The sequence below is a fragment of the Mesoplodon bidens genome, assembly GCF_964165515.1.
Source record: "Mesoplodon bidens genome assembly, chromosome: 11".
In the NCBI taxonomy this organism is placed as follows: domain Eukaryota; kingdom Metazoa; phylum Chordata; class Mammalia; order Artiodactyla; family Ziphiidae; genus Mesoplodon; species Mesoplodon bidens.
The window spans coordinates 68,692,338-68,712,160 of record NC_138167.1 but is presented as its reverse complement, the minus strand read 5'-3'; the positions used below and the strand labels follow the sequence as shown (position 1 = coordinate 68,712,160).

At 51.1% G+C, this 19,823-nt stretch overlaps 1 protein-coding gene across 2 annotated transcripts; it reads right to left on the bottom strand.

The window, feature by feature from the left end:
• Positions 1–349: 349 nt before the first annotated feature.
• IFT27 (intraflagellar transport 27) lies at positions 350–19,567 on the bottom strand. Of its 2 annotated transcripts, none has more exons than XM_081250384.1 (7): positions 19,152–19,567; positions 11,955–12,034; positions 11,568–11,627; positions 9,893–9,952; positions 7,790–7,907; positions 6,765–6,874; positions 350–572 (listed from the first exon to the last, which is right to left on the bottom strand). In XM_081250384.1, the coding sequence occupies exons 1-7, from the start codon at positions 19,183–19,185 to the stop codon at positions 474–476; spliced, it is 561 nt and encodes a 186-aa protein (XP_081106510.1). In that variant the 5' UTR covers positions 19,186–19,567; the 3' UTR covers positions 350–473. The 2 variants fall into 2 exon arrangements, with proteins under 2 accessions (XP_081106510.1, XP_081106511.1); XM_081250385.1 differs by lacking the exon at positions 350–572 and adding an exon at positions 760–3,810.
• Between the last annotated feature and the right edge of the window lie 256 nt (positions 19,568–19,823).

The window sequence follows — 19,823 nt, the reverse complement described above, 5'->3', positions numbered from 1 at the left end:
GGGCAGCCGGCAGAGGGCACTGTTTTGCAAAGGGACAGTAGTCATCACCAGGGAGCTCTGGCTAAGGAGCAAGGTGGACAGCGGGACAGGCAGCAAAGTCGAATCTGCTAGAATAAGGAGAGGGCCATCAGCCCCCTGGCCATGTGGCAGATTCCAAGCTGAGCACCTCAACTACGTCAAGTTGTGGGGTGGGCTCTTGCGGGGAGGTCCTTCGGGGAGGGCAGGACACCCACTGTCACAAGCACCAGCTCCCACCACTGGAGGCTGCTCTGGAAGCAGCAGCCAAAGTGTAAAATGGCACCAGGGCTGCCCCGACCAAGAACGGAATGAGCTGCTGCTTCTCCATTTTTCTCATTTTATTTAAAGCTGTCACGATAGATTGGAAGGACCCAGGCAACTCTATCTTCTCCCATCTCCCGAGGAGACGGAGCCCGCGGCCAGGTTGCATCGTGGGGAATGGTCCAGCCAGCCCCTCACACCAGCGCCTGGAAAACCTCCAGCTTCTCCTGGTACAGGTGGTGAAACTGCTTGGCCAAGTAGTGGAAGGGGGCTTTGTAGTTTTCCATCTCCTTCTGGAGAGACAAATTGAAGACGTCGGTTGGTTGGTTTTAGGACTGTCACAGAGAGCTGGCATCGCCCACTCTTCCCTCCTGCCAGGTGCTCCGCCCTCTGCCCCAACTTCTTCCCACCACCCCCACCACTCGGGGCAGCTACTACCATTCCTCCCATTTTACAAGAAGGAAACTGAGACGTGGAGAGGTTGAGGTCACGTGCCGAAAGCCACACACTTGCCCGTGATGGAGCTGGGTCTGAACCTAGACCTGTTCCTGCAGAGCCTGTACTTTTAGCCACTCTTGCTCTGTGTGTGACGGGATGTTAAAATGAGACTCTTTCTTGCTTAGTTTTGACTGAGGCTCCAAAGGTCAAAGCAAAACAACAGATGGCAAGGACCTCCACACTCTGGAGGGAGGACCAGACAGGATGGAGGTCAGGGAGTGCTGTGGCATTTACCCCAGGATGCGGGTGCTTCTCCCTCATCCTGAGGTCAGTGGGAGGGTCCCAAGAGGAAGCCTGCAGCCCGGGGACCTAGGCCAGTGCTGGACCCGGGCCTGGGAAGCATCAAGGTGAGGCTGGGGTTGGCTGTCTGGATGGCCAAGCAGGAGAGGGCAGACTGGGGATGGCCCGCAACGCCTCCTCTGTCAAACTGGGGCTGCAGCAATGCTTCCCTGGACCGGCAGCGGGCCCAGCGGAGGCCCAGCCTGGAGCTGTATTAAAGGGACTCTGCGGGGACAGCCTCCAGGAGGGTGATGGGTCCCAACAAGAATGGGCGGCCCGGAATTGAGATTGCAGGAAAGGTGAGGAGGTGCCACCTGTGAGGTGGAAGCCGCAGGGGAGACAGCACCCCTGCTGGGGGCAGGGAGGGCATCTCTGACACCTGGCAAGTCCAGAGGGGCCACAGCAGGTCCCAACAGAAGTGAGCTGGTGCGGAAGCACAGGTCCAGAAACACAGATGCAGCAGCCTGGCCCTGCTTCCCACAGCAGGCTCAGGAGGCGAAGCTGACTTTACGAATTTTGACAGTCACTCAGGACTGGGCATTTTAATAAGTGAAATAATGAATAATTTTGTGACTAAACGTGACCAAAGGATTTTTTTTATTATCTGAGAGAGATCAGAAAAGTTCTGGAACTTGCCCTAGATTTTCTTCATCTGGTAGGAAGAATCAGCCCTATAGGGTGAGCCTGACAGGCTCTGGGAGAAAGAAAATGGTACCCTCTCCACTTAGCTATCGTTTCTCACTCTCTCTGTGTGCATCCATGGGTATTTAAAATTTTTTTAAAGAAATAAGTTGGCAGAAGAAAGCACCCACTACTTTCAAGACAGTAGCTCAAACTATGAATGCACAAGAACCTGTTTTCAAACAATCCGTAGCTGGGGGCAAAAGTGCAGCCTTGATAAGAGGTAATGAAATATCCCCAACAAAACGGAAGGATTTCCAAACCAAAGGATGGAACGAAGTCATCAAGCTCAGTGCCTTTGTTTTATAGACAGCAGTCTGGGGCCCAGGGGTGCAGTGGCCCAGCTGGTTTACGCAGAGCCCAGTCTAGAATTCAGATGCCCCAAATTTGAGAAGAGCAGCCTTTTCACTCTGCCAGCTGGGGTGACAGAAGCGCGCAAAAGGAAACCAGTTCCTGCAGAAAGTTACCGGACTTCCTGTCCCAAAAGTGGAGGAGACAAGTCACCAAGAGCAGAACCAGAGGTTCTGAGTGCTGAGAGGGTGCTGAGAAATGAGAAGACAGCTGGTGGCCCAGACGAGCGTCTATACTCAACTCATGACTGCCAAGGACCGGAAGGCTGTCACTCTTCAGCCGGACATAAGAAGAATAACTCAGTTATATTTGCAAGACACTTTTGACTGTACAGAGCATAACGTCCTAGGCTATGCCAAAGTCAAATAGCAAACGTTACGTCGGTTGCAAGTATAGTTAAGCATTGAATGGGAAGAGAATGAGGCCTGCAAAGCACATGCACAAGGATTTCTAACTGAATCTGAAAGCTCTTGAAAGCCAGATCTTCGGAGAACGCAACATAAAAAGTAGGGAATTCAATGGAGGCAAGTCTCTTTATACACACGGAGTGCTCCTGAAATAGCAGATGTAAACAGAACCATTTTCCAAATGCATTAGGAAGGCTTGCCAATGATAGGAACCCTTTTGTTAAATGATGAATCATAATCTTGCTGACATAGTTTGACAGCTGTAGAGTAGGTCTGCTTTGCGTGAAGAATCTTTTAGAGCAGGCTCAGACTAGTGCTTAATCTGGCCTAGAATTCTGCCCCTGAGACTCCCAAAGTAGGCTCTGTGGGAGGCCAGAGCCCCTTCTAGAAGGTTATCAAGCTGGACAGGCTGGCCTGTGTTCTAGTTCTGGTTCCACTGCTCGTTAGCTGGGCAACCAGGGAAAGCAACACAGTCTTTCTGAGTCTGTTTGTCATCAGTAAGATACGGATAGCAGCAGGACTGTTGGAAGCCTAAATAGATAATGTGTGCAAGACACTTAGCACACAGTAGGTGCTCAACAAACATCAGTTCCCTTCCCCTCACCTTCCTGCAAGGGAAGCCATCCCTGTGGATCTTTCCTGAACTCGCTTTTATTTAATACTGTCCAACTTCTTACAGTAATAAACAATGCATTTTAAACTTTTAACTGCTGTTTAAAGAAATGCTTTTAAATTTTTTGGTGTGAAAATGCCAAATATTGAGGGGTGTTAGAAAGTCAAAGAGAAACCACAAAGACCTCGAATAGCCAAAGAAATCCTGAAAAAGAACAAAGTTGGAGGCATCACATTTCCTGATTTCAAACCCTATTACAAAGCTATAATAATCAAAACAATACGGTCCTGGCATAAAAACAGACACAAAGCCCAATGGAACAGAATTGAGAGCCCAGAAATAATTGCCCCACATATATGGTCATCTAATATTTGACAGTAGAGTCAGGAATACTCAATGGAGAAAAGATAATCTCTTCAATAAATGGTGCTGGGAAAACTGGATATTCACATGCAAAAGGATGAAACTGGATCCCTATTTTACACCTCCCAGAAATTAACTCAAAATGGATTAAACACTTGAACTTAAGACCTGAAACCAAAAAAACTCCTAGAAGAAAACATTGGGAAAAAGATCCTTGTCAGTGGTTTTGGCAATAATTTTATGAATATGACAACAAAAGCATAAATCAATAAGTGGGACTACACCAACCAGAAAGCTTCTGCACAGCAAAGGAAACCATCAACAAAATGAAAAGGCAACCTGCAGAATGAGAGAAAATATTTGCAAACCACACATCTGATAAGGGATTGATATCCAAAATATACAAGGAATTTGTGCAACTCAACAGCAAAAACACAAATACTCTGATTAAAAAACGGGCAAAGGACGAATAACAGATATTTTTACAAAGAAGATATTCGAACGGCCAACAAGTACATGAAGAGGTACCCATAATTATTAACCATCAGGGAAATGCAAACCAACCATAATGAGATATCACCTCACACCTGTGAGGATAGCTATCATCAAAAAGACAAGAGGTAAGTGTTGGTAAGGATGTGGAGAAAAGGGAACCCTTGTGCACTGTTGGTGGGTATGAACATTGGTGCAGCCACTATGGAAAACAGTATGGAGGTTCCTCAAAAATTAAAAATAGAGCTGCCATATGATCCAGCAATCCCACTTCTGAGTATGTAACCAAAGGAAACGAAATCACTTCCTTGGAGATAGCTGCATCCCCATCTTCACTGCCAAGAGACTAGTCATGACAGTAGTCAAGACATGGAAACAACCTAAGTGTACACTGAAGAATGAATGGATAAAGACAATGTGGTACACACACACACACACACACACACATGAATACTATTCAGCCATAAAAAAGATGGAAATCCTGCTACTTGTGACAACGTGGATGAACCTTGAGTGTATTATGTTAAGTGAAATAAGCCAGCCGAGAAAGATAAATATTGTTATGTTCTCACTTATGTGTGGAATCTAACAAAAAACAAACTCAGAAACAGAGAGTAGACTGGTGGTTGTCAGGGGCGGTGGGGACGGGGGTGGGAGAAACGGGTGAAAGTGGTCAAAGGGTACAAAACCTCCAGTTTTAAAATGAGTATGTTCTGGGGATGGGATTATAAAGAAAAAAGAAAGTCAAATGGCCATGTAGGTATCTCCTTTAGGTCTGCAGGACAATTATGGCTGCATTTAGAAAGAAAGGAGGAGATGGGCTTGGTGTCAAGACTTGGCTGCGTCTCAAATAGCATTTGGTTATATCTCCTTTTTAATTACAGCTTTCTTAACCGAGCTGCCGGTGGTGCTTTTGTTGGCATCAACTCAGTGGGGGACTAGTTAACTTGCACAGTTAATACCAAGCGCTTAACTGCAGCCTCGTCAGACGTCATTTATACCCTCCCGTTTCAATCGTGTAGTGGCAAGCACCTGACCAGAGTTTAAGCATGCAGCCCAGTGGCCTTTGGGGATGGAAGTGTTGGGAGTGGGGGTTAATTTCTGAGTTCCATCAAGAGCTCCAGGGAACGTGGGATATTGGGGTAAGGAGGCAACTTCATAAATGTGAATGGAGGAGGGGGGAATAGGAAGATACTGTTTGCTGTGGGTGGTACAGCTTACTGCTTTGCTCAAAGGCGTCCTGCATACAAGATGGGCAACCCCATCTTTTATATAGTAAAAGCCTGCTAATTGGAACTCCACTAATTTAGCATTTGTGATCATTGGACCAGAGGCAAAACTGACATTTATCTCTGCACAATCTAGCAATACAAGGATTTAGTGAGTAATAATAGCATAAATGAGATGACTAGAGGGAATGTTCATATTTTAAAAAGCTAACATTGACTGAGCATTTCCTATGCCTCAGACTTCGGGCTAAGTGTTTTTATATTCACCATCTGACTTAATTCTCATATTTATTACTCAATGAGGGATATATTTTACTAATCCCCACTTTATAGGTGAAGAACCTGGGGCACCAACAGGTTAAGTAACACACCGAGCGGCCCACAGCTAGTCCTGCAATTCACCGTTGGAGGTCAGAGCACCTGCCTGCACTTGCTCCTTTCCCTAAGGAAGCATGCCGTTTTGAGGGGGTTTAAGAAATTCACATCCATATAGCAACTGAATAGCAGCATTGGCCAAATTTCATAGATGCAACAACAAGAGTGCCTGTAGCTTAAGGAGCATTTGAGTAGAAAACGACCTCAGGGCTATTTATTAACTAGCGCGCTGACTCTCTGGGAGGACCAAGGAATCAGTCGGGGCCAGAGGCCACAAGGCCAGGAATGAAGTCCAAGTTACCACCAGGGATGTTTCAGGCTGTGCCAGACATGGCAAGTTTCCCCAGCAACCCCAGGGAGGGGCACTGCGGCTGGCACCTTGGTCCCTGCTGGCTCTGAAGTGGGTGTTTCTGGGCGGCTCCTGCAGGGGGGTGTCTTCACTTGATCCCCTTCCACAGTAGCACACGAGTGTTTCTGATTGGTGTAGCCTGGGTCACGTGCCTGCACGCTGGCTGCAGGGAGGCTGGGACCTCAGAACTCCCCACATGGGAGGGAGCTTCCCACATACCGTGAACATGCCCAAATCATGGTTATCAGGTACTGAAGGGGCCGGGAACAAATCCCTCTGACCGTCCCCCTTCCCAAGGTTCTTGCTGAATAAACCAGAGGACACTCTATGGCCTGGTGTCACCCCGGGGCTGTGGCAAGGTGGGGGCAGGGAGCACGGGAACCAGAAGTCAGGGATCCTAGTCCTAGCTCACCCCTTCATGAGTCAACGTGACGCATGGGCCAGTCACTTCACCCCAACACAAAGTGGGGAATGGGGGCCAGCTCCTGGATCATGGGGCTGATTTTGAGAGTCTATGAAATAATGTGCCAACAACACTGTTACCCAAGATGTCTCATGCCAACATCAAGTGTCACAGTAACTGAACACAATACACTTGTGTTTCTTACTAATTGAGATCCAGCTTTTCCCAGGGCTGGCTGGCTGGCTGGCTGATCTGCTTGTTTGTAACACACGAGTGACTCTTGCTATACTGAGAAGAGATCTTGGGCTAAGGATGTAAACATCAGCTCCAAATTAGGCTCTGCATATGGTGGACTAACAACTCGATGCATGTGAGGTCATGTGAAAAACCGCTTCCAGCCGAGGTCTGCTCCAGACTTGGCTACGGTGCAGGCGGAAATACTTACCACGGATGTTTCAAAGCATTCCAGGCCTTGGCCCAGTGCCCATGCCCGGGTCTGGGCCGACTCCACCACTCGCCTGCTGGCCAGGTCTGTCTTGTTCCCCACCAGTACACCTACTCGAGAGAAACAATCGGAGCATCGCATTTAACCGTGGCCGTCTGGGAGGACAGCTGGAGAGATAAAAGAGCAAGCAGCCTAATTCTGAGGTGTGTAAAACCTCATCTGAGAGGGGCTCCCTGATCCGAGGTGATGAGCATGACCAGAGACCCTGCACGGGCCCCAGAGGGCCGCAGCAGAGCGGGAGGCCGGCGCTTTGCACCTGCAGCTTTCGCTCAGCCCCTCTGCTAGACCTCCTGGGTACCTGTCCGCCTCCTCTCCCTATGGCTGCAAACCGTGAAGGCAAGGACCAAACTGATGTGAGCATTTGCGATCATTCCTAGCTCATGGAGCAAACTTTCAAAATGCTCATTAACACTAATCTGAGGGCTGGGCTCAGCGTCAGGCACTCAGGGGTAATTTGGTTCTGTTGCCAGCTGCATCCGCTGCGGCTAATTTTTGAGCCTGTCTCTGGAGATCGCTTTCCCTGGTCTCTAATGAGGAGAATTTGTTGATCTCACATAGGGATGAAAAATAAACTGATTGAGAGCATTCAGAAGTGAAAACGGGCCCTGCATGTTTACTGGTGCCCCACATACAGGAGAAAATGAGGACTGCTTCCCTGGGGTTAGCTTTCCGGAAATAACAACTCATATTCCTATCACAGCACCTTCCCCCTTATTATCTTGAGTCACCCCATAACCGTGTCAGGGGGGGCGTCAGCAGGCCCATTTTACAGACTCACAGAGGTGGGGCAACTCACTGAGGTTTCCGTGGTTGCTGAGGCAGAGCCAGGGTATGGTCCAGACCATCACACTCAGAGACCAGGGCACCCTTTTTCTGCACCCACAGCCATGTCTGCAGTGACCTTGTGCCCTTGAACTTGAAGGTCAGAGGTGCTGCTGAAAACCCCGGATGCCAGCAGCTCATACCTGGGAGGGTGGCGCCTGGAATCTGTGACCGAGCCTTCTCCAGCCACTTGCTGCAGTTGGTGAAGGACTGCTCGTTGGTCACGTCGTAGACGAGACACAAGACGTTGGGACTCTCCCACTGTGCAAGGGGGACAGGATGGGGACACGTCACTGACAGCGAAAGTGACTTCTAGACTGGGAGGAAATGTGGCCTTCTAAGGGAAGGGACACGTGGGCAGAGGGAAGTGAAAAATTCTAAAGGGGATGTGAATCAGAAAACCAAGCCACATCCACAGAAGAAAGCGATACACCCACAGGAATGAATGGGAAGGCTGGGCGAAGTGGCGGGGAAGGCCTAGGTCCGGGATGGTGATGGCGAGGGCAATAGCTCGCATTCGTGCCAGGCTCTCTGCTGGGCATTTTCTGTGCATCATCGTGAAACCTCCCAACTTTGCAGGGCTGGTCTGAAGATCCCGACTGTGTAGCTGAAGAAACTGAGTTCAAAGAGGGTAACTGACTTGCCCAGGTCACACAGGCTTTAAACACCAGGGCAGGGCTGAGGCTTTTCTCTACCCAGAAACGCTTTGCCTGCCCCGGTTCCATTAACTCATTCTTCTACTCATTCTCATAGAGGGCCCACTATTATGCAAGGTGATATGCTTTTCTGCTTTGCAGGCCTGAAAGAGCATCCTTTTTTCATTAGCCACTCACTGGAAGCTGGTTTGCTTACATTTTCCTAATAAGGGCCGGCTTTTCAAAAGGCAAAGGGCACTTTCTGCTTCTCCTGCAGTGTATCAGCCCTAATCCAAACCAGACCAGCAACTGGACAGGGTTCGCTGCCCCAATTAAGAACCAGGGCTATGCTCTCAGGGGCTGGTGCCTTCAGGGGCTGCTCAGACTCCTGGGCCATCCTGCTGCCTGGCACGGGGCTGCGGGGCAGCCCTGCTTAGGCTGTGAGGTTAGTCTTGGTGCGTGTGACTCTTGGCGATGCCCTGGTCTCTGGGGACCCCCATTCTGCACAATTAGAGCCTGGCTCATCTCTGGGGTGTTGTGTCACCTCCCAAGGTGTGAGGGAGAATCCTTTTCCCTCCAGCTGTCCTTGGAAGGCCAGCCCAGAATTGGCTCTGGAGGCTTCACCCTCCTGCCCCTGAGGCAACACTGGCTCCCCTCCTGGAGGTGCCCAGGATGGGAGGAGCTTGGACTAAACTGATGATCCCTTCACACCTTCACTCCACAGACTACAGAGCTCTAGCTAGAGTCACACTGACCACTCCTGTGCACATGCAGGAGAGACCTCCCTCCTCCAGGCCCCAGTGAGGGGACCCAGCATGGGCAGCGTGTGACCCTGACTTGTCCAGACACATCATCTCCTTTGCTGGGCAGCGCCAGTCAGTGTACATGGGAGCCGCGTGGGAAAACACCAAGAACTGATGCGTGAGGTCAGCCCTGTGTGAAATTACCATCATTAGATCTATTTCTCTTAGGTGAAAAAAAAGGGTGGCAGCAAACAGTTTCTATTAAAATGTAGCTGTTCTCGGAAAGGCAGGGGAGGGCTCTGGAGATCTCAGACCTTCTAAGTAGCTCACTGGCCCACATTAGGGGAGCGGTTACCTTGGAAGGTACAGCAAGCTGGATCCTAAGAGGAAGGCTGGGGGCAGCAGGGGCAGGTCCCAGAGCAAACCTAGGTGGGACCAGGGGGTGGGCTGGGAAGGTGAGCCTCACTGTGGGGCCTCTAGGGCACCCCCTAGCGGGGAAGGAAATCTTTGCTCCAGACCCAGGAGGTGGAGGAGGGCTGAAAGAACACCCCCAGGAGGGGGTTGCTCCAGAGAAGGGAGGCCCCGGAGTGGAGGGCTGCGAGGACCGAGGTGCACAGCTCTGGGGCATTGGGAGCCAGCCACTCCAGGGCTGGGGGGAAGCAATCACGAATCACATGCAAGAGCTGCTCCTACCTGCCAAGGGGCCACAAACCCCAAGGCTGGGAGGAATGCCCCTTACAGGACGTTGCCATGGTAGCTTCTCCTGGTGGCTGTAGTGAAGTGAAATTTCTGTGAGGGCATTGTTAAGGGGCAAACCTTTGGAAGGAGGTGGTGGTGATTGTTAGGAAAAAGACTGAATGCTACTTGCCAATTTATCCAGCATTTCAGAAAACAGCTCCTTGCCGGCCGAGTCAAGAATGAAGAGTTCCTGGAATCAGAAAGACAGGAAAGCCTACACACGGGGAAACCCCTGGCTGCAAATCCCCGATAGGACTCCCAGCGCACCTTCGGGGTGACACACGCAGGCACACGTGCACACACATTTGTCTTTTGGCCAAGGCACGAGGAAGACGGTGGGAGGAGGAACGAGCTCAAGTACAATGGTTTCCCACCCCAACTGGCTCTTTCTGGGCGGCATCTCACCTCTCCTAACCCCGAGTGCAAAAATACCGGGAACAAGCTGACTTCCCACCTGGCAGAACAGAATGCTAGACAGGCTGACAAGTGCGCTGTTTTCCAAAAGGTCATTCTGCACTTTGTTAACCAAATTGATTTTCAAATCTTAAAACGATCCTTTTTAAAGGAGGTCACCGAGGAGGCCTGGGGAAGGCATTTAAAGTAGGACAGTCTGTCATGGTTCTGGATGGCTGAGGTGTGATTCTAGCAGAGGGCGCAGGACGACCCTTCCTGCCCGTGTCCGAACCCTCACCGGCCCAGGTGAGAGCCCCTCCCCAATGCTGCCATTCCAGGAAGTCTCCCTTAATTGCCCCGTTAATCTCCCGCTGGCTCTGGCCTCTGGCACACGCTGTCTGAAGGTCAGCGACCTCCTTTGCTTTGCACACTGGTTGTTGGTGCATTCATCTTATCCCTTCTCACTGTATCCGGGGTACTTTTTGCTCATGGACCTCTTTAAGAATCTAGCAATTCTTAAGACTTCTCTCCAGAAAAGCACATGCAAACCTAGCATCTTGCAATTCAACTTCAAGGGTCGAGGCTTCCCACAGAGGGACCCAGGTTAGGAACCTCAATACTCGGTAAGTTCTGAGGGTAAGACCCAGAGCCCAGTCTTCCTCACTTCCTCTTCCTTATCCCTTCCATACAATGCTTCCCGTGTTCCCCCCAGCCTGTTCCTGAATGCTCAGACAAGTCTAGGCCAAGTCCTGGCACTTGTAGGTAGTTAGTCAGACATGAGTGGGTCTCGCCCCATCCCGGACGGGGTCATCTTCCCCTCCCCAACCTGGACACTAGTGATCAGAACCCACCCAGAGATCCTCCCTCTTCTAGTCAAGGACCACCAGCCTTATCAGAACTAAGCAAGATAAACCGACCAGCACAGGTCGGTGCAGGTGCACCAAGACCTAAAAGGTGCCTCAAGGTAACCTGGGGTTCATTATGCCGTATGTGTAATACAATAGCATTGCGGTTTGGGTGCTCGTGCGCAAAGCGCCTGTCCGCTAGGAGAAAAGTTACGGAACCTAAAGCTGTCAATCAACTTGTCAGTCAAATGACGCAGGACACAAGGAGGGACCACCACTCTACAAAGCCCAGCCCTACCCCACTTCGGGCTGCTTCTGGTTTCCAGACAGCCCACTCTCATTCTTTCTTGGGAGTGTACTTTCACTCTGCTTAATAAAACTCTGAGTACGTAAAACCGTTCTATGTCTCTTGACTGAAATCTTTCCCTTGGGAAGGCAAGAGCTGAGGGAACCGCTGTCCCCAAGGTGACAGCACTGCCTCTCTCCCAGGGAGGATGACAGTGACCACGGAGCCCTCGGGCGCAGCTGGGGCAGCACTGAGCCCCTTGGGGCGAGGGCACCACTCACCACACTGTCCCCTGTGTCAGGGACTGGCACCGTCTTCACCACCAGATCCACCCCTGTTGTCTGTGGAGGCAAAGGGAGAACACGCATGTCAGGGGTCCCAAGGGGACGCATGTCCCCGGCTCAAGTGTCTGTGCTCTGGACTCACTTCTGGTGTGGAAGTCAGAGAGGCCCTAGTCTCGTCCAACCCCCTGCCCACGAGCGAGCTGTACACGGTGACCAGCCGACCACCGGCCAGTCTGCTCCACACACTGCCCCGTGCCCCGTGGCTTATGGCCATACGGTCAGGCCTCTTAGGGCTTCTTAAGGACATTTGGAAAGTCACTGCCCCAGGGTTATCTGATCACTTGTCTTTAAGCCTCCGCCAGGCCTACGACGCCCACATCTCACCAGGGTGTAGTTCTTCTGGAAATGGGCTCCGTCACTGCGGAAGATCTGGGCCAGGGCGGTCTTGCCCACTGTTGGGTCTCCTGTGAGGTCAGAGTAAAAGAAAAACACCGCTTTCATCCTAAGCTGACTGGAGGTTCTCCCATTCCAGAACGCTGGTCTAGAAACCGAAAACCTCAATGAGTTCTCAGGGAAAAGGTGCTTGATTCTCATGGGAACTTGCTCCGGGGTCGCTGGCAGGGCAGCAGGTCCTGAGACCGATCTTCCAAACCCATGACGGCCAGTCTCTTTTCTTCCGGGCTAATCCTTTCATCTACAAAAACCCACCCAGAAGGTAACAGAGCTGAAGGAGGGCTTCTGAGCACTGGAAATAGAACTGACACTCTTCCACTGAAACACACCCAATGGGGAAAACCTGTCCCTTTCAAACTTGAAATTACTTTGAAGTCTTGAAGGTAAGGAAGTGTGACCAGGTACAGACTTACAGGCTCAGCTCCCTAACGGAACCACTTTGAGTTTACAGCGTCCATCCTGAGAATCCTGCGTACTTTTCTGGGGTGGGGGGGAGAGGGGGAGAGTTGGGTGGGTTTCTACATTTAGGAGAAACAAAACGTCAGGGGCTACATTTGCCATCCTGAAGCCCATTTCCAAGTGACATTTTCCACCTCCACCTCCTGGTAACCCATGTGCGACCACTGCGGGCCCACCTTCCCAGGGCCTCTCCTCTAAGTCTATCGGCAACAGCCACTGGCTCCTCTAAGCCCGTCTCATACCCACCGGCTCCATCTCCTCGGCTTTCCTTTGTTAGTGAAGAGCCCCATAAACTGGTACCTGGAAACTAAAGATCTATGTCACAGTTTCGTGTCTGAGACCTGGACCTTTCACAAGGTGGTCATGGGGAATTTATTCTGGAGTTCCTCCCGGGCCCCCAAGGGTGCTGGACGCTCTCTGTGCCCGTCCTTAATTCTCCTGCACCCTCCCCACGTCCCCACCGGTGGCTCTGAGTGGCTTCCTTTGATACCACGCTGTGTTCATCTGCAAGACCTTTTCCACCTTGAGAATCTCACGCTGATTCTCCCTCCGTCACCCAGCGCCCTGGCAGAACACCCGTCTGCTGCTTTCTCGCCCCCTTGATCCTCAGCAAAATCACCGCGCTCGCATCCTTCTGCCTTGCGTCCCTTGATGTAATCGTCTCACCTTCACCCCGTTTTACAGGTGGCTTCAACTCGCCTCTTCATTTGACTCCTCGACAGCCAGCCGCTCTGTTCACTTCTCAGTTTTGACTTTTCCCACCTATAATTTTCTCCTGTGAGACAATTATTTGCCGACTTGTGGCGTTTCATTTCACGTTAACTCCTCCAGGTCTGAGTGAGCTAGTCAGGTCTTGCTTTTCTGTTTGCCACCACTTCTTCTTTTTTTTTTTTTTGCGGTACGTGGGCCTCTCACTGTTGTGGCCTCTCCCGTTGCGGAGCACAGGCTCCGGACGCGCAGGCTCAGCGGCCATGGCTCATGGGCCCAGCCGCTCCGCGGCATGTGGGATCTTCCCGGACAGGGGCACGAACCAGTGTCCCCTGCATCGGCAGGCGGACTCTTCAACCACTGCGCCACCAGGGAAGCCCCTGCCACCACTTCTTAGAAGGGAACCAACACGGGTTGAGCCTCTGTTGTGGAGCCATTCATACAATCTCATTCACTCCTTCCCAGCTCCCAGGTCCCAGCCTCCACCCCCTGCCGGGGACTATCATTAACCTCATTTGACAGATGAAGATACTGAGGCTCAGAGGAGCTGGGTAACCTGCCTAGGATTCCAACATCGCCCTCTCTCCGCCAGATCCCACTCCTCTCCTAGAGCTCAGGGACCCTTCTGACCCATTTCTAACACTGCCCCTGCAGGTCCTCATCCCCGCAGCCTTCCGGGACACCGGGGGTGGGGTGGGGGACCATGGGCTGGACTTTCACTGGGTACCCACCCATCTCAGGGCAAACAGAGCACATCTCGTGCAATGACTGCATCCACCCTCCCGACTTCAATTTTGCTTCTGAATCGGGTTGGAAATTGGCCCTTCCCGCTTGTGAAATTCCCCACAGATCTGTTCTGGTTAATTTCATAACACTTGCTTCCGACTGTCAGTTAGAGTCACCCACACTTCTGGAAAACCTCCTGTGTCGGCTGAAGAGGGACCCGAGTGAGCCCAGGACGGGGAGACCACTGATACAACACATGTGCAGGGCAACAAAATGACAAGTGCAAATTCAAAGAGCACAAGTTGAGAATCGAGGCGTCTGAGGGTGCAGGGAGGAGAGAAGCTGATGAGGGGTTTCATCAGCGGGGAGGACTTCCCTGGAGGAGGCTGAGCCCAGGGGTGACGGCGGGGGGTGGGTGCACTGCTTGAGGGAGAGGGTGCCATCTGCGAAGGCACGATGCAAGGTCACCTGCGACCTCATAATCGCCCAGTCCAGTGGTTTTTCCTCAGTTCTCACGCTCCCCAATGCCTCCGAAGGATGAATCGGCTTGAAGCAGCACCCTGCCCCCAGCAGCCCTCTGGCCCCGGTGACCCCGCACTGGCCTGGTCCTCCTGCTGCTCTGCCTGCCTCCCAGATGTGGACACCCCTGTGGGCCTGTCCTTGGTCCTCTGTTCCCATCTACTCGGTCCCACTTACTCTCGTTACCTTGACTGTCATTTCTCGTGCCAGGATCCCTCTCACAAGCGTTGTGTTTCCAGCACCCTGTGGGTGTTTCCACTGGAATGTCAGGCCTTCACCGGATCTCAGTGCCTGCAGCCAGGCTGGGTCCTGAGCAGCCTCGCCCATTTATCTGACTTGTTCTCTTCACCACTCTCGATGTCCCCAGACTTCACCCCCAGTCACCTCTGAAGGCTCCTTCTCCTTCCTCCCAAGTCCAGTCAGCCTCCCCTTCCTTCCTTACTTCATTCTCTGTGTCTCCAGCCCGCACTTCCTTTGTTGTCATGACCAACACTGCCCTAGTTACCTCCAACTTCAACCTGGGCTCCTGTCTCAGCCCCAAACCCACCCATCCATGCTCTGCCTTGTGATGCTGGAGCTGGGACTCTGCACACGCTTCTCTTTGGCCAGGGATTTCCTGTCAGGCTCTGCCAGTGTCAGTTCAAGAGCAAGACTGGAAGGCTGGGGGTGGGCGGGGGGGCGGGACTTGCTCCTTCCCCTTTGCTTGCTGTTTCTCTTAGTGTCATCCTAGTGATGGCCTTCACCCAGCAGCAAAGGTTAGTCGCTGCCTCCAACTGTGTTTTGTTTCGTGTTTTTGCACTTCTGGACCAGCCTGAGTGTGCCACCTCAGAGACACCAGCGTCAGTGGGCAGCGTCCCCTTCTCAGAGACCTGCAGCTCAGCGCCCAGCACCCTTCTGCGCTTCGAGGTTCTGACGACCTGCCCTCTTCCCTCTCGTCCTGCAGCCCTGGGATGAGGCTCCTTCCTGCAGTTACTCTCTGTGCTGCCTGACTGTCCCCTTTTGTCTTTCCAGTCCTCCAGTACCTGTTTAATGAACACCCCACACTAAATCCTCACTGTCGAGATGCCTATGTAGTTTCAGCTTTTTGCCTGGACCCTGCCTCATGTAGCACTTGGTACCAGGAGTGGCCTCAAGACACAGACCCTCAGGATGGTCTGGCATTGGTTTGGCGGTTTCTCACCCTAAGCATGGGGCTGAGCTCCTGGCCAGTGGGCAATGGGTCCTAGGGATGGGTGGCATGTGCTGGCATCACACACTGGGTACCACCCCAGCCAGGCAGTGCCCCCTCCTCAGAGGTCTGGATCCCAGCTCAGGGTTGGGGGAGGTTCTTCTTCAAGCTTCTGACAACCCTGACCTCCACCCACCAATTGTGTCATCACAACGTCGTCTTCTGGCTTTTTCAGTTCTCTGACACATGCTGAACCAATTCCATATATTAAACTCTCTCTGTTGAAATGCCTAATGTATTTTGTTTTCTTGACTAGGTCTGGACTGAAAACACTTCCCAACTGGCCCTCTCTTTTTGTTTTTCTCCCTGCTCTAACTCACCCTGAGCTTGGCATCAACAGACAGATCTTCATAAAACAGTGCTTTCCTCTGGTGACGCTCTCACACAGAGCCTGTCAAAGGATTCTTTCCGCTGTACGCCCCTCCCCACCTTCCAACTCTGTCTCTGACTATCCCTTACACAAAATCTGGGCTCTACAGTCCTATTCTCTTGATCCCTGAAAATTCCTCGAAGATAACCTCCTTTCAGGTCACCCTAATCCAAATCCTAATCCTGCCCAGTCTCTGCCAGGCAAAGCTCCAACATGGCCTTCCTGCCCAGCCTCTGAAGGTCGTTTCTCGCTCCTTTGTCTTTACCTGCGTGGGTAGTGCAGCTCACTGCTGGTGGCATGAGACTTGACATCAGAGCAGCCCTCCAGGGAGTCAGATTTATCATCCCATGTCAAGAGGCAGTAAGCACAGCATGGTACTCAGGGCACAGACTACAGCTCCGTCGCTTATGAACTGTATGACCTTGGGTCAGTAATCTCTCTGGGCCTCAGTTGCCACATCTGCAAGATGGGGATAACAGCTTCTATCTCATAGAATTGTTATGAGGATTTAATGAGTTAACATGTACAGTGCCTGATATATATTAAGTAATATTTATATGATTTGGAAGCATATAAAATATAGATAAGTGTTTTTTTCTCTCCATCTGAATCAGAACAATTAGCAGCTGTGCCTTGAGGTATTTCTCTGGGATCAAAGGGCATTCGATTCCTGTTTCTTGCGTTATAAGCTAGTATGCACAACTCAGCACTTCCTTGAGTGCGGGGGCTGGCCGGGTTCACCCTTGTACTCCCAGTGCACCTTGCGTGGCAACTAACACATAGTAGGTGCTCAGTAAATATGTGGACTGAATAAGCACTTGAATGATCAGGTCCCTCGGTGACTAGTTATGTGAGAGAAAAAAGGCAGATTGACTCCATTTTAAACAGTCGGGGGACTTCCCTGGTGGCGCAGCGGTTAAGACTTGCGCTCCCAATGCAGGGGGCCCGGGTTCGATCCCTGGTCAGGGAACTAGATGCCACATGCATGCCGCAACCAAGAATTCGCATGCCACAACTAAGGAGCCGGTGATCCACAACTAAGGAGCACACGTGCCGCAACTAAGGAGCCCACAAACCACAACTAAGGAGCACACCTGCTGCCACTAAGACCTGGCACAACCAAATCAATAAATTAAATAAATATTTTTTAAAATGTGGTGTTTGTTTTAAAAAATAACATAAAATAAAGAGTTGGCCAGTGAGGGGGCCTGTGTGGTGAGGGTGGGGTGAAGAACGAGGTTTTGATGGGTGGTGGAGGTAGGGCTGTGTGCAGTGATTCACTCTGCTGAGGTCTTTTGGCCCCTGAAAACTTCCAAGAGGAGATAGATACCCTTGAGGCCTCAAAAGGAGGCTTCAGATTGAGGGCTAGGTTGGAGTTCAGGAATGACTTCCCAGGCAGTGGATGAAATCGGGTAAAACTAGTACCTGAGGGTGTATGTATAAAGAAGGGCAAGGAGTCTCAAGTTGAGGCCTGTGGATGGTAGAGTGTGGGGCTAAGAACAAAGCCCTGGGAATCAGATCACCTGAATCTAGATCCCAGCTCAGCCAAACCCAGCTGTGTGACCCAGGGCAAGTGTCCTAACCTCTCTGGGTCTCAGCTGCCCCATCTGTAGAGGAGAATGACAATAATCCTGACCACACAGGGTTGTTGAGATGACCCGTGGTGAGGGTCTAGCACAGTGCTGACACATAGATGGTGCTCAGTAAGTTAGCCTCGTGATGGGAGTTGATTTAAAAAAGAAATAGGAGAAAGAATAGTCAGAGAGAGAGGTCCATTTAGAAAAAAAAATCTAACTTCAGAAAAAAACGATCCCACCTTATCCATGAGGAAACTGAGGTTCAGAGAAGTGCTTTGTCCAAGAGGACACAGCCAATCTGAAGATCAGCAGAATTAATTTTGTTACACAATACTGCCCCCACTGGTGCTCTGGAAACTAGAGACTGCTCTTGAGAACCATTAATTTCTTTTGCTCAGTATGATCTGATTGACTATGGTCAGTCAACTTTCTGTGTGACTCTTTTATTTCCAAATTGGAAAAGTCATTAAAAATACCATCCTTTTCGGTCTGGAAGAGAGGAATCAAAAAAAGGGATCTCTTTTTCCTCTGCATAATTTCTCACTGCTTCTTTCCCGAACTGGTCAGATAAACCCAGAAAGGTCACAGGTTTCAACAGTAACACAAGTTAAGAATTTTGGAGGTAGGAAGTTAGGAATTTTAGGCCGATCTCGGGGTTGAAATTCTGCCTATGACCTTCCTTCGCTAGGGGGTGACCTTGGGCAAGAAACTTCACCTCAGTGCCTCGGTAAAGTCAGAGCAATCCGGCACTTACCCCAGGGTGCTACCTACTGTGACAGAATTAAATGAAATGCACGTGCCTGACAAGCAGTAAGGACTCAGGAAAGTACATCTGTGCTCTGTGGTCCCAGGTCCATAATCCAGGCAAATGTTTTTCTAAATGAGCAGGAACACCACAAATGTGCATGCCACATAGGCATTCATTCTACAAATATTTATTGAGTACTTACTATGTTCTACATATATGTTCTGGCTGCTTGGGATGTATCAGTCAGCAAAACAAAGATTCCCACTTTTGGGGGATTCAACATTTATGTCCTCCTGACCATGAGGCAGCACTGTAACTTTGGATCTTAAAGTCAACACACATAGCTTTTTGCAAACTCTGGTCAACTGTACCTTACTGTCTCCTATCCCTGTTTGCATAAGATTGGGGTCAGGAAAAAAAACCCATAAGTAAAGACCACCAAAGTCACTGATGCCTAACTCTGGGGTACAGCACCTGGTTTAGTTGAAGCACTTATGGTGTGCTTAGCCTGATTTTCTTAACAAGTCTACTCCTCCTGAGTTCAGCTCTAATTGGTGACGGTGGTCTCAGAGTATGACAGGGAGTGAAGGAAGCCACCTGGAGCTACAAATGTGCTCTGGAAGATAATTCTTCCACGCCTAATGAAATTTACTCTATCAGTAATTGCATTAACTCGTCTTTGCGAGAGAGAAAGGGAAAGAGGGTAGACAATTTACATGAACAAAAGCTCTCGACAATTTATGAAGTTTCTGGACTCCGGAGACTGTATTCACCCGCAAGTTTTCAGACTCACCTGCCAGGATGCATTTGGCTGCCAGCTTCACCATGGTAACCAACCACCTCCACGGACCAGACAGAAGAGCGGCTGCTGGAGGCGTTGGTGCCCTGCCTAGGAAGGGGAGTGGGGAGGGCTGGCGCTCAAGGGGCCTGTGGCCGCGGTGGGGACAAGGACAATGGGGCCTGGACCCTCCGGACAGCCCGCGGGGAGGATATCGGGCGCTAGGGTCGCAGCGGGGCGCACAGGAGCGCCAGATGGGGCCAAGTTCAAGGCCTCAGAAGGCAGCCTGGAAGGTGCCAGCGAGGCGATGCGGCTCTCGTACTCGGCCCAGCCCCTGGCAGTGCGGTCCGGGAATAGTGACCCAGCAACCCTCCGGCCGCAAGCACTGAGACATAGGCGCTCTCCAGGAAACCATAGCCCGCCTGCCCCGCCTCCTCATCGTCGTCCTCCTCCTCGTTGACCGTCGATTGGCTGCCATCAAAAGCTCCCACCCCGAAGGCTCACGGAGACCAGTGGGAGGAGGGGGCGCGGCTAACAACATTTCCTCGCAGGATAATTCGTAGTAGTACCTGCTCTTCAAGCTTATCTCGCTTGACTAATAGTTGTAGGAGATGTCAATCATCTCCGCCTCCCGCCCCCGCACAGCCTGAAAGTTCAGGGAAAAGCAGTTCCAACATCGTGTATCCA

Excerpts from the sequence above, each read along its gene's own strand:
- IFT27 (XM_081250384.1), bottom strand. The coding sequence starts at position 19,185 with ATGGTGAAGCTGGCAGCCAAATGCATCCTGGCAG. Across the intron at positions 9,953-11,567 it reads CTGACACAGGGGACAGTGTG|GAACTCTTCATTCTTGACTC; the intron begins GTGAGTGGTGCC and ends TTCTGATTCCAG. Across the intron at positions 6,875-7,789 it reads TCCAGGCGCCACCCTCCCAG|GTGTACTGGTGGGGAACAAG; the intron begins GTATGAGCTGCT and ends TCTCTCGAGTAG.